The following is a 14,835-nucleotide window of genomic DNA, read 5'->3' as shown; positions in this document are numbered from 1 at the left end:
CCAGAATCTAATAACTTTTACGTTAACAAATCTAACAAATTTTACATTAACAAATGTTAGACTCATTAACCCATAGTTTCTTGTTTTTTCAGTCTTTTTGAATTTGCTCTATCTTGGTATATGGCACACCGAGAACTGATGTCCTCTTCTCATTAGACTAACATCTTCCACAAAATTAGGAAGATGGCGTCTTTAACGTATTTTACCTGGTGTTGAATTTCACCTTCCTGTCATTGCTGCATTTGCTGTACTGTGCAGGTTGCAAGTTCATGGTAATGCTGTTAGAGAAAATGTTAGTTTAAAGGTCAGAATAAATTGATTGTCAAAGTACATTTATGTTATCATATACAACCCTGAGATTCATTTTTGTGGGCATACTCAATAAATCCATATTAGAATAATAACCATAATAGAATCAACGAAAGACTGTACCAACTTGGTGTTCAACCAGTGTGCAAAAGACTAAAGCAGTTCAAATACAAGAAGAAAGAAATAATTAATAAATAAATAAATAGATAGATAGATAGATAGATATATCAAGGAAATGAGATGAAGAGTCCTTGAAAGTGAGTCCATAGATTGTGGGAACATTTCAATGATAAAGGTGAAGTTGAGTGAAGTAACAGACACAAAATACTGGAGTAATTCAGCAGGCCAGGCAGCATCCGTGGAAAGGAGTAAACAATCAGCGTTTCGGGCCGAGACCCTTCACCAGAACTTCATCCTGGTGATGGATCTCTGCCCAAAACATCAACTGCTTGCTCTTTTCCACGGATACTGCCTGACCTGCTGAGTTCCTCCAGCTTTTGCTGTGTATTAATTTGGATTTCCAGTATCTGCAGATTTTCTCAGGTTTGTTGAATGAAGTTACCCCTTTGGTTCAAGAGCCTGATAGCTGAGAGCTAGTAACCATTCCTAAACCTGGTGGTCAAAGTCCTCTCTTGATGGCAGCAGCGAGAAGAGAGCGTGTCCTGAGTGGTGGGGTGCCCTGTTGATGGGTGCTGTTTTCCGGGGACAGCGTTTCGTGTCGATGTGCTCAACGGTGGGGAGGGAGTAGTTGCCATGTGGCAAAACACTGATTTCACAAAATGTCATAAGATAACCATTTCAGCAAGAGGACCCCAGCTGACAAGCAGACACATGTTAAGGCTACCCCAAGTCTCTGACCATAAATTCAGCAGGATTAACTGCAAATAAAAAGACAAAATGCCTTAAAAATACAACAGCTCAAGGCAGCATTTTGGAAAAGAGAAGAAAGAGCACCTATAACACCATCACATCATCTTCTATGAAGTGCAACAAAGATTATATTCATTTACACGTTGAAAGAGTATAATTATTATTAAAGACTATCATTATTAACCCTCAACCATCAAGCTCCTGAATCAGATGGGATAACTTCACTCAACTTCACTTACCCCATTACTGAATAGCTTTCCTCGCTGATAATTATTCTTAGAATTAAACTGCTGAATAATAATTCCATGTTTTAACCATTTTATAATGAAACTATCTTCATTTCTGAACTGGATGTTAAACTTGCTGACCTTGGAGCTATCAGTAAAAGGACTATTGTATTAGTTTCAAAAGAAGCAGTAAATCTTTCCATCATGTTGCTAATTCTAACTAGCCTCCTTTTCATTATTTGGTATGAAGGTCAGCTAATCAAATAGTTTTGTTTATGAAAGTACAGTTTTTACCATCATACTGAAATGTTTCTTCTGAATTCATTCAAGTCTCTGGCAGTCTGTTACCTATCCTTAATTACATTGCAAATTGAGTGACTTTCCTCGCAATTAAAGGTGAACCACACTTCATTACCCTGGAGACTCAAATCAGTTACAGGCATCAAGTTTTCGTGCCTAAACAACACAACTGGATAGCTTTATAGGACAGCCTAGTATGTTTGTAGGTTAAAGATACCACGGCCAACGCTTGCTTTTTAATTCCATACTTAATCAATTAATTTAAATTACCACACCACCCCCCCCCCCCCCACCTTCCAGCTGCAATGAAGTGATTTGAACTCCTGTTTCCAGATTATTCATTTCCAGGTTGCTGATTGAGTGAAAAATGTTAAAACGACAGTACTGGGTACAAAAGTCTTGGGCACATATATTTAGCTAGGTTATCTAAGACATTTGCACAGTACTGTATTTCTCAATGTGGAGTGGAGAGCAAGTTTATAAATAGAACCATAGAACACCACAGCACAGAAAACAGGCCATTCGGCCCTTCTAGTCTGTGCCGAAACTTGATTCCGCTAGTCCCATTGACCTACACCCAGTCCATAACCCTCCAAACCTCTCCCATCCATGTATCTATCTAATTAATTCTTAAAACTTAAGAGTGAGCCCACATTTACCATGTCAGATGGCAGCTCATTTCATACTCACACCACTCTCTGAGTGAAGAAGTTCCCCCTACTGTTACCCCAAACCTTTCCCCTTTCACCCTAAAGCTATGTCCTCTCGTATTTATCTCTCCTAACCTAAGTGGAAAGAGCCTACTCACATTTACTCTGTCTATACCCCTCGTAATTTTGTAAACCTCTATCAAATCCCCCCTCATTCTTCTACACTCCAAGGAATCCTAACCTGTTCAATCTTTCCCTGTAACTCAACTCCTGAAGACCCAGCAACATCCTAGTAAATCTTCTCTGCACTCTTTCAATCTTACTGATATCCTTCCTATAGTTAGGTGACCAGAACTGCACACAATACTCTGTATTTGGCCTCACCAATGTCTTATACAACCTCACCATAACATCCCAACTCCTATACTCAATACTTTGATTTATGAATGCCAGGATGCCAAAAGCCTACTTTACAACCCTGTCTACCTGTGACGCCACTTTCAGGGAATTATGTATCTGAACTCCCAGATCCCTTTGTTCCTCCGCACTCCTCAGTGCCCTACCATTTACTGTGTATGCCCTATTTTGATTTGTTCTTCCAAAATGCAACACCTCACACTTGTCTGCATTAAATTCCATCTGCCATTTCCTGACCCATTTTTCCAGTTGGTTCAGATCCCTCTGCAAGCTTTGAAAGCCTTCCTCACTGTCCACAAAGCCTCTGATCTTAGTGTCATCAGCAAACTTGCTGATCCAATTTACCACATTATCATCTAGATCATTGATATAGACAACAAACAACAATGGTCCCAGCACAGATCCCTGAGGCACACCACTAGTCACAGGCCTTCAGTCTGAGAAGCAATCATCCTTTACCACTCTCTGTCTTCTCCCACACAGCCAATTTTGAATCCAGTTTACAACCTCTCCATGGATATCTAGTGTCTGAACCTTCTGAACTAACCTCCCATGTGGGACCTTGTCAAATGCCTTACTAAAGTCAATGTATACAACATCCACAGCATTTCCTTCATCTACTTTCTTGGTAACCTCCTCGAAAAACTCTACAAGATTCGTTAAACACAATCTACCACACACAAAGCCACACTGACTATCCTTAATCAGCCCTTGACTGTCCAAATACTTGTATATCCAACCTCTCAGAACACCTTCCAATAATTTACCTACTACTGATGTCAGGCTCACCTGCCTGTAATTAACTGGTTTACTTTTGGAGCTTTTTTTAAACAACAGAACAACATGAGCTACCCTCCAATCCTCTGGCACTGCACCCGTGGCTAAGGACATTTTAAATATTTCTGCCAGGACCCCTGCAATTTCTACACTAGTCTCTCTCAAGGTCCAAGGAAATACCATGTCAGGCCAGGAGGATTTATCTACCTTTAATCACTGTAAGGCAGCAAGCACCTCCTCCTCTTTAATCTCTGTATGTTCCATGACATTACTGCTTGTTTCCTTTCCTTCCATATACGCTATGCCAGTTTCCTGAGTAAATACTGATGCAAAAAAACTGTTTAAGATCTCCCCCATCTCGTGAGGCTCCACACATAGACGACCATTCTGATCCTCTTGAGGACCAATTTTGTCCCTTACTATCCTTTTGCTCTTAATATACTTGTAGAAACCCTTCGGGTTTACCTTCACACTATCTGCCAAAGCAACCTCGTGTCTTCTTTTTGCCTTCCTGATTTCCTTCTTTAGTATTTTCTATACTCTTGAAGTACCTCATTTGTTCCATGTTGCCTATACCTGCTATACACCTCTCTCTTTTTCTTAACCAGATCGCCAATATCTCTTGAAAACCAAGGTTCCCTATGCCTGTTAACTTTGCCTTTAATCCTGGCAGGAGCATGCAAACTCTGCACTCTCAAAATTTCACCTTTGAAGACCTTCCATTTACTGAACACATCCTTGCCAGAAAACAACTTAGTTGTCTTCCTAGATCCTTGCTCATTTCCACAAAATTGGCCCTTCTCCAATTTAGAATTTCAACTCGAGGACCAGACCTATCCTTATCCATAATTAACTTGAAACTAATGACATTATGGTCACTGGACCGAAAATATTCACCTACACATAGTTCTGTCATCTGGCCTGTCTGGTTCCCTAATAGGAAATCAAGTATTGCATCCTCTCTCGTTGGTACCTCTATATATTGATTTAGAAAACTTTTCTGAACACATTTGACACACTCCAAGCCCTCTAGCCCTTTCACAGTGTGGGAGTCCCAGTCAATATGAAGAAAGTTAAAATCCCCTACCATTACAACTTTCTGTTTCTTACATCGGTCTGCTATCTCTCTACAGATTTGCTCCTCCAATTCTCTCCGATTATTGGGCGGTCTATAATACAAACCTATTAGTGTGATCACACCTTTCCTGTTCCTCAGCTCCACCCATATGGCCTCTGTAGACAAGGCCTCTGGGCTGTCCTGTCTGCGCATAGCTGTGATATTTTCCCTGACTAGTAATGCCACTCCTCCCACTTTAATCCCTCCCCCATCACGTCTGAAACAACGGAACCCTGGAACATTAAGCTGCCAGTCCTGCCCCTCCTGCAACCAAGTCTCACTAATAACAATAATGTTGTAATCCCACATGCCAATCCACGCCCTAAACTCATCTGCCTTACTTACAATACCCCTTGTATTGAAATAGATGCACCTGAGAACATTTCTATCATGTACAAACCTTTGATTTCTGTCTATGCATGCAGTCCTCACATGACCTTTATCTTCCTCCACCTCACTATCTGCTCTAACACTCTGGTTCCCTTCCCCCTGCAAATCTAGTTTAACCCCCCCCCCCCCCCCCCCCCGCTGGAGCAGCACTAGCAAACCTTCCCACAAGGATGTTAGTCCCCCTCCAGTTCAGGTGCAAACCATCCTGTCAGAATAGGTCCCACCTTCCCTGGAACAAAGCCCTATTGTCCAGAAACATGAAGCCCTCCTTCCTGTACCATCTCCTTAGCCACGTATTTAGCTGCATTATCTTCCTATTTCCAGCCTCACTAGCACATGACATGGGTAGCAATCCTGGAGGTCCTGTCCTTCAGCTTTGCACCTAACTCTCTAAACTCTCTTTGCAGGACCTCCTCCTCCTTCTTATCCACATCATTGGTCCCTACGTGAACCACGACATCTGGCAGCTCACCCTCCCTCCTGAGAATTCCAAGAACTCAATCTGAGATATTGCGGACACTGGCACCAAGGAGGCAACAGACCATCCGGGATTCTCGATCTCTCCCACAGAACCTCTTATCTGTCCCCCTAACTATCGAATCCCCTATCACTACTGCTCTCCTCTTCTCCCTCCTTACTTTCTGAGCTGAGGGTCCTGTCTCTGTGCCAGAGACACGAGCACTACAACTTGACCCTGGTAGGTTGTTCTCACCAACAGTATCCAAAACGGTATACTTATTGTTGATGGGAACAGCCACAGGGGTTCTCTGCTCTTCCTGTCTATTTCCCATCCCTCTCCTGACAGTCACTCAGTTACCTGTCTCCTGACTCCTAGGGGTGACTGTCTCCCTGAAACTCTGATCTATTTCTGCCTCTGCCTCCGGAATAATCTGAAGTTTCTCCAGCTCCAGCTTGCGTTCCCAAACTCAGTTTGTCAGGAACTGTAGCGGATGCACCTTTTACAGGTATAGTCATCAGGGACAATTGTGCTCACCCTGACTTCCCACAAACTGCAAACGGAGCACTCAACTGCCCTAACTGCTGCCTCCATTACCTACTCCTAAGTTAATTAGATTAATTAAAGGAACTTACCTGGCCTTACCTCACTGGGAGCAAAATCTGGCAGAAGAGGATGTTGGGAATGGAGAGGGTGAAAGGCTGCGGAAGGGGTGTGGGACAGGTGGTGGAAAAGAAATGCCAGGGACAGGGTGGTGGGGGGGGGAGGGTTGCAGTCACACCCCACAGCCCCAAGACACCAGGCAAGGACATTTGATTCCAAACATTTGGTTTATTGATCATTACAGAGTGTCTCTCTGGTGCTTCCCTCTCCCTCCTCTCTCCCTTTCCCTTTCCCCAACCATTATTCCCCTCTCCCTAAACCGTTTTCACTCTCAGTCCACAAAAGAGATCCATATCAGAATCAGCAAACACGAGGAAATCTGCAGATGCTGGAAATTCAAACAACACCCACAAAATGCTGGTGGAACACAGCAGGCCAGGCAGCATCTATAAGGAGAAGCACTGTCGACGTTTCGGGCCAAGACCCTTCGTCAGGACTAACTGAAGGGAAAGATAGTAAGACATATCAGAATCAGGTTTATCATTGCTCATATGTCATAAAATTTGTTTTTTTTTTGTGGCAGTACAGTGCAATATATAAAATTACTATAGTACTGTGCAAAAATCTTAAGCACTCTACCTATATGGTCTTGTATATTTAACAAAGTCAACAAATTTCACCACACATTCCGGTGATGCTAAACCTGATTCTGATACATGTGCCTAAAACTTCAGCACAGTACTGTACTTCATATCCCAATGAAGTATACCAGAAAATACTCTTCTCGGTTTAGTCACTGTGAGGTATTGAAATGGGTAATTGGGATGAGGAGTAGGAAAATTCCTGGTTTTTGCCGTCTTAGGGCAAACTTACTGCTTCTGCTGACTGAATTATTTTCAGACTACAATACTGCCAACATGCGTAAGATGACGTGATTGGATTTCACCTTTTATTTAGCTTAGAAGCTTAGATGTTATAAAATGGCAATATTGGAAATCTGCAGACATTACTGGAGAGAAGTACAAAGATCAAAAATGAAACAACATTTTAATTTTGTCGATGTTTTGCCAGTTCTTATGAAGCACTATGCCCAAAGAAGCTAGCATCTGCAGTTCTCGTGCTTTCTGACCCTGCTCTTGTTGAGGTCATGGGTTAATTTGACTTAAACGGGCATTTTTCAGTCTCATATATCAGGCAAGTGAACCCGAAAGAAGTAGAGATCAAAAATTAATACCGAAGCACTGACTTCAACTTACAGTATGATTCCATCCTCAGTCTATAGAGTCAGGAAAAAATATTTCATAATGCTTTTAGAAGTTCAGTCCTGTTAAATATATGTATGTGGTACATAAAAATTTATTACTTTTGGAGCACAATTGTTTCAGAAGTTTGGAAGTACTTCAGTAGCTTTTAAAATTCAGCACATGACTCCGTCCCATGGTAAATTGCAAATTATTGGAAATTTTCCATTTTCATATGACAAATACAATCTCAATTATTCATAAACTATCCTCAAAGAGGTGGTGTAATGGTTGCACTTATAATATATTAATCTTTGAAAAGATTACTGGAATCATTATGCAAAACGTAAGACTATAAGTTATTGGAGCAGAATTAGGCCATTTGGCCCATCAATTCTGCTCTACCATTTCATCATGGCTAATACATCTTTACTCCCCAGTCCCAATTTTCTGCCTCCCCACCCCTGTATCCCTTCATGCCTTGACTAATCAAGAATCTATTAACCTCTGCCTTAAGACTTGGCCTCCGCATTTGCCAGTGGTAAAGAATTTCAGTGATTCACCACTCTCTGACTTAAATTCCTCCTGGTTAACTTCCTTTTCCCATCATATATCACAAATGAAAAGTAATTATTTTATATTTGTACTTTTACTGTGAGGTGCTAGCCTGTATACAATAAATGGCAACATAGAATAAAATTGGATGAATGTTGGATTATTGTAAATGAGTGCATGAAGAGTCCACTTGGACTCTGCGGGTGAAAAGACCTGCTTCCTTGCTATATGATTGTATGACTCTGAGAAAAAGTGGTCTATATCACTTTTAATTAAATAGCATAATAGCAGGATTCACGTCCTACCTAATCACATTGTGCTACTTTGTGTAATTGCAGGAGCAAATTTTAGTATACTATTCAAATTATTTAACAAAAGCAACTTTGTGAACCAATGTAACTACCTAATGCCAAACATTTTTTTTGTGCTTCACTACAATCTGCACTTTAATGTTCTGTCGATTTACAATCATTTAGTAATACATTTATCTTAAACCAGTTAAATTTTTATCACTACTTAGTGTGTTCTTATCAGAGTTAGGTTTAATATCACTGGCATATGTCATGAAATTTGTTAACTCTGCAGCAGCAGTACAATGCAAAACATGATAAATATAGAAAAAATGTGAATTACAGTATGTATAAGTATTTTAATTAGTTAAATTAAATAAGTAGTGCAAAAACAGAAATAAAAATGTGAGTGAGGTAGTGTTCATGGGTTCGATGCCCACTTAGAAATCAGATGGCAGAAATGAAGTTGTTCCTGAATCACTGAGTGTATGCCTTCAGGCTTCTGTACCTCCTTCCTGATGGTAACAATGAGAAGAGAGCATGCCCTGGGCGATGGGCATCCTTAATGATGGACACCACCTTTCTGAGGCACTGCTCTTTGAACATATCTTGGATACCATGGAGACTAATACCGATGATGGAGCTGACTTATCATGGGACTTTATTAGCAAGGGGTTTACAAATAGCTTTTTTAAAAAAGTAAACTCCAAAAATATGTTAATAAATGAATTCTAATGCAGGTTTTCTTATTCTTTTTTTCATAGGTTTGTTTGTCTTTCCTATCTATTACATTTGTAAAAAGCAGAGGAAACGATCGCAGACTGGTATGTTTACATAAACAGAAGTCTCACTTACACGGGTAACGACGGATGTGTCAGGGTCTTCACAGAACTCCGCAGTGAGAAGCAATAGCACGTAACTAACAACTAGATATCGAACAAATGTGAAACTGCGAATGTTGCCATGAATTTTATTTTTTTTGGCCATATTACCAAGCAGTACACCATTCTCAGAATACTTCCAAAGATCTGGCTACAAGCACTGTGATGTACAAGTCAAAGAAAGAAGAAAATAATCAATTTGTTGCGAAGTGGCTGCATCAGGAGTAAAACATAAGCGTGCTGATGAAGGGGCTGTTTTACCATTTTGCACATGTTAGTTATGATCATGGATGGTGCGAGCCTGTAGTAACGTTTGCACTTCCTGTATTGTTCTAACACTGTCTTAACATCTTAATTTCTGAAGAATACTTTTTTCTGCACTATATGACACTTCTGTTCCTTTTGTAATGGAAAAATATCATCTCAAGGAATATTCACATGTTACATGCTCCACTTCATTTGACCCTCATCTATATCAATATATCATCCAGTTGTTAACAGCCATCACTTTTAGAATTGCAATTATAATTCAGCTGATCCATGAAGAATTAAACTGGGGAGTTTTAGAAGGGAACTCAAGTTAACTCTTCTATTTAGTCCAAAGAGCAAGCAATCCTTATCATTATAATACTCAAGGAGCTTAAATTGTAGCCAACGTAATGTACATAGTCTGTTTTTTCCCCCAGATGAAAAACTGCCCTTTATTTTAGTAGTGGGAATTATTAGAAACTGGTTGAAGTTAACAGTTTGCTGAAATATGAATGGCAGAGATCTTGCAAAAAGCGAACATTTGATTTGTTGTTATTGAATCAGTGATTGGTGTCATCAATATTTAAAAGTAAGCTGTTGGGGACCAGAAGCAGTAGGTGTAAATAATTTAAAATGCTGAAGGAATTTTTGTTTTGGGTTTTAACAATCCACTTCTGTAGCCTTGATCACTGGTCACAGATGGACTCAAGTGTTACAGAGAGCACTACCTGCTGCTCCACGGTAAGAGCTGTGGAAGAGACCCGGGGTGCCAAATGGGCTCTCCCCATCCTGGATCTGTGAGGAGCCACAGTATATTACATGGAAGTATGAATTCATGGCAGCCTGGGATTTTTCCACTTAGCTAAATTGCCTCATGCAACTTGCGGCTAATTGCCAGGAGAGCAGAAGAGAAGAAAGTTCTTCCTCCAGCAGCTTGCATTCCATCTAACATCATCAACTGATGCCATATAAGGTAACTTTTTGTGCCTTATTAATTTTTTAAGAGGAGGAGATCCCTCTGCTGCTGATAGCCATGCTCTATGTAAGATATATATTAACTCTATACTGCAATAAGATGAGTCTCATGGTTGTCATTATCATAATTTGAAAATAAGAAAACTTAATGTCAACTTTTGCAGAGAACTGCAAAAAAAGTTGTAAGTTTGGGAAGATGTGGTTTTGCTAGAAATGTTTCTTCATAGGTACCTCCTTTCACTAGCTGATCCAATAATATGAGAAAAATAGTTCAGATATTGTAGTATCTCACAGTTATTAGCCATTTTGGACTTCTCCGTTTAAACCGATTCGAAGTTCAGTACTTTATCAAAATTCTGCTGAAATGTTTAAAAAAGAATGTTTTATAAATTCTTTGTTTAAATATTAATTTGTAGCGAGTTATTTTTCAATTAAAGTAATAAGAAACTCAGTATTAATATAACCAGTCATATCCTGCACACCTGGCAAAGTTGGCATTTTATTTTACTGGATAGCAAAAAGTGGTTTGAGATTACTGACTTTCAGTTTTATAACTTATAAAAGCCCAATAAAATACTTAGTTGAAAATGTTGATAGATACAGTATAACTCCAACAAAACTTGACATCCAGTTGTGTTAACATCTTTTTGAGTGTAAAACGATGTTTTCATGATTGGCTGAATATTATGATAAAATTATACAAATTGAGCATGATTTATTGTTACAGTTTCTGTGAGTATAAGACCATAAAATAGTAACTAGTGAGAAAAGTTTAAGTTCCAAACACCTCTTTGCAAACAAAGCTGAGAAAATAATGAGCAATGAATTAGATCCATGAGGAAACCAAACTTGCACAGAACACGGGCAGCATAATTAAAACTTCCTCTGACACTGAGCTCACAACAAGGAAGTGCAGGTCATGGAATTAACCTATAACCTGTGTCTAATTAAAAGCAACATTCTTTTGGTTGATTTGTTTTTATTAACCACTGGACCTTTATCAGTTTTGACCTGATTACATTTGCAGACTTTAATTCAGACAAAAAGAACTTCTTTGGATATGCAGAATTTTTGTTATCATACAATATGGATTTTACTAAAACCAAATATATTTTACTTAGTTCCGTCAAGTCATATATAATAAAAGATGATCGTGGGGTTTCACATCTCTTCATCCCTAAATTTAAAAAAAACTGCCCTTGCTTTATTTTAGTAGTGGGAATTATTAGAAACTGATTGAAGCTAACAGGTTGTTGAAATGTGAATGGCAGAGATCTTGCAAAAGACAAGGTTAATTTATTGTTAATTAAGTGACCTAAACAAGAGACAATTAAGTTCATCACTTATTCAGAGATATTTTGTATTCTTTATCAGTAATATGGTTGTATAAATTGTGCACTTCCAGTTTGCACAATAATCTCCTAAAAACAGCAGGCTTCTTTTTAAAGCAACTTTCTGGCCAAGTCTGGTTTGTCTAAGCTGATACACGACTGGCATGAGAAATGAAACAAAATTTTAAATTGCTAATAATTTGAGAGTAATTTTTTTAAATCTGTTAAGGGGCTAATTTAGCAAAACCACAACCCACAAAGAAATTTTGTACAATATACTTCACTTTTGCAATCGGTAATATCCACTCAGGTCACCCTTTTGTTCTGTTTCCTTTCGTGTGCCCTTTATAACAAGACAGTTAATCTTCCTCAAAATGTTACGAAGTTAACTGCAAGAGCAAACGGATAACTGAACAGTTACAGATTTTCTTATGTAAGTGATTTTTGATGTAGGCAGTGTATTTCTGTTTCTAAATAGCTACAGAATTAATGAAAACTGCATAGTGCCCTTAAATGTCTGTATTAATAGACAATTCATTACCAAAGGATGTGCCTTTTTTATTTGACATGATTTCATCATCTTTTCATGAGCAAACTGCATAAAATTTAGCTAATTAGCAATGATCCAGAGTGCAAACACAAAGATGTTCATATTTTAATGCCAAATTAAATTTCCTTTATTTCCTCACCACCACCACATACACATATAAGAAAGCAGAGAAAAACTTGAAACTAGAGGTACTTTGCACTTGTTTATTCGTCTTCTGTCAATTTTAAGATCCTGCTGGCCAGGGTCAGGGAAATAATCAAAAATGTTACTTTTACAAGCAGTTTCTGTGGATTGTGCTGCAAAAGTATATTTAAGCTTATTCATGTTCATTTTCTTTAGTTTTTAAAAAAAGGAATATGTAGTTGTTAAGCCATTTTCATATTAACCACTACATGAGTCAGATGATGGAAGTTACTGTGCATAAATTCTATGTAAATGTGTCTGATTAATGGCTCATCTGCATCCAACAACTAGAAATAACTGCTTGGGTAATTCATTGTGACTGGAGCAGAAACAACTACCAGTACTACTTCTGATAGCTTTTTTTGTGCAAAACAGTAGCTGAAATAATGTGATTAAGTATATCAAATGTACTATTCTATAGAGAAAAGAAATAAAATGGAATTACATTGTGTTGTGTTTTTAATTGTGTCAAAACTTGTATTTTCTCATTGGGTTTGAATTTTTTTTTTGGTGCTTTAATTAAAAGTACTTTGAGGACAAACTTCATTTCATGCATGTGACAGAAATTGCAATCAATATGCTTAATTTCTTTACATTCAGTCTATTTTACAAATATAAATTTTTAAAAATTAACATACTTACAGTGGTCACTTTGAGGTACCTCCTGTACCTAATAAAGTAGTCACTGAATGTACGTTAGTGATCTTCTACTTCTGTAGCCCATCCTCTTCAAGGTTTGATGTGTTGTACATTCATATATGCTCTTCTACACACCACTGTTGTAACGCATGGTCAGGTCAGTTTCTGTCACCTTCCTGTCTGCATGAACCAGTCTGGCCATTCTCCTCTGACCTCTCCCATTAGCAAGATGCTTTTGCCCTCAGAACTGCTGCTCACTGGATATCCTTTGTTTTCCACATCATTCTCTGTAAACTACAGAGACTTGAGCTTGAGCATCTCAAATCAGCAGTTTCTGAGAATTCAAACCACCCTGTCTGGCTCCAACGATCATTCCACAGTCAAAATCACTTCAGTCACGATTCTTCCCCATTCTGATGTTTGGTCTGAATGACAACTGAACCTCTTGACCATAAACACGAGTAAGTCTGCAGATGCTAGAAATCCAAGAAGGCTGAAGGATGGTTATAGTTAGGAGTGTTACGATCCAGCAACAATGAATATATAAATGAGACAGGGTTTTTTTTATAACAAATAAAACATTTATTAAACACTGCTAAAAAAAAAAACCCAAAAGTAAACAAATGACCAACTTAACCGGAAGCCAGCTGCAATATGGCAGCTCGAACAGTTCTTAAAGTGATAATGCGAAAACAGTTCTTTAAAGTAGTATTGCAAAAAGTCCAAAGTGATTTATAGTCAGTTAAGGGAGAGACTTACCTTGAAGTAATTAAATCCTCTTTCGCGACTTTACTGCTGATCCCAGCCGAAGTATGCTTTGCCGAGGGATTTACGATTGAAGGAAATAAAATGGCTTAAAGGCACTGACCTTTCCTTGATGAAACTCTGCATCCAACTCTTTCTGCTCTTTTTTGGCAAAGCAGGAGTTATCATGGACACAGGTTACTAATTCCTCGTATGAACATTAAATAAAGGTGGAACCTGCTTTACAGCCAACAACAACAACTTTCCTCGATTCTCCAGCCTCCCGAACTTCGATAAATCTTCACTCTCCGACTGGACTGGACTGAACTGGCAGTAGTGTGCAAAACTGCTGGCAATAAGCTTTGAGACTTAAGGCAGAAAGTAAAACTCCACTTTAAAACAAAACTGCGTCATAACATCGAATACGCAGCAGAACGGAGCCACTGATGAATTCAACCACGAACTGCCCCACGTCACAGGGAGGGGTTCTCCTTTTATACCCTGTTGGGAAAAAAAACTATCACGTGACCTCTCACTGGCGGGAAAATGACGTCATTCCACCATCATAAGACCATTACCTCATGCCCAGCAGAGCCTCAATTACATCATGGTAATGTGACAGGCACAAGATACCAACGGGTACGTAACACCTCCCTCCAAAAAAAAAATTTAGTCTGTCATGAACAAAATTTTAACAATTATTTACAAAAGAAAAAAAATACAAATGTATTTAAATTTACAACATACACAGTGTACATAGTTATTATCATACAGCACCTTACAAATTATTACCCAGGAGTGTTACAAATGTGAAAATATCACTATCACTCCATAAAAAAAATTACATTGTACATTCAACATTGAGATAGACAATCAGCAATCACATTATCTTTACCTTGAATATGAGTTATCAAAATATTGTACTCCTGTAACATTAAATTCCAATTTAATAACCTTCTATTTTTGTTTTTCATCTTACTCAGAAACTCTAGCAGATTATGGTCAGTGTAGACGTTGATTGGCTTTTTAATTATACCAACATACACATCAAAATGTTCTAAGGCCAAAACAAGAGATAAC

General features: G+C 38.6%; 1 protein-coding gene across 1 annotated transcript in view; it reads left to right on the top strand.

Moving 5' to 3' along the window:
* rnf217 (ring finger protein 217) overlaps positions 1-12,818 on the top strand; it is a 105,710-nt gene extending 92,892 nt beyond the window's left edge. Inside the window, exon 6 of the mRNA XM_073057366.1 lies at positions 8,968-12,818. Within this exon, the coding sequence (XP_072913467.1) occupies positions 8,968-9,041 (74 nt within the window). The 3' untranslated portion in view covers positions 9,042-12,818. The remainder of the gene's footprint in view (positions 1-8,967) is intronic.
* Positions 12,819-14,835: the final 2,017 nt, after the last annotated feature.

Source organism: Hemitrygon akajei, chromosome 9, assembly GCF_048418815.1.
Source record: "Hemitrygon akajei chromosome 9, sHemAka1.3, whole genome shotgun sequence".
Taxonomy (NCBI): domain Eukaryota; kingdom Metazoa; phylum Chordata; class Chondrichthyes; order Myliobatiformes; family Dasyatidae; genus Hemitrygon; species Hemitrygon akajei.
The sequence above is the reverse complement of the archived record's forward strand: the minus strand, read 5'-3'. Positions and strand labels throughout refer to the sequence as shown.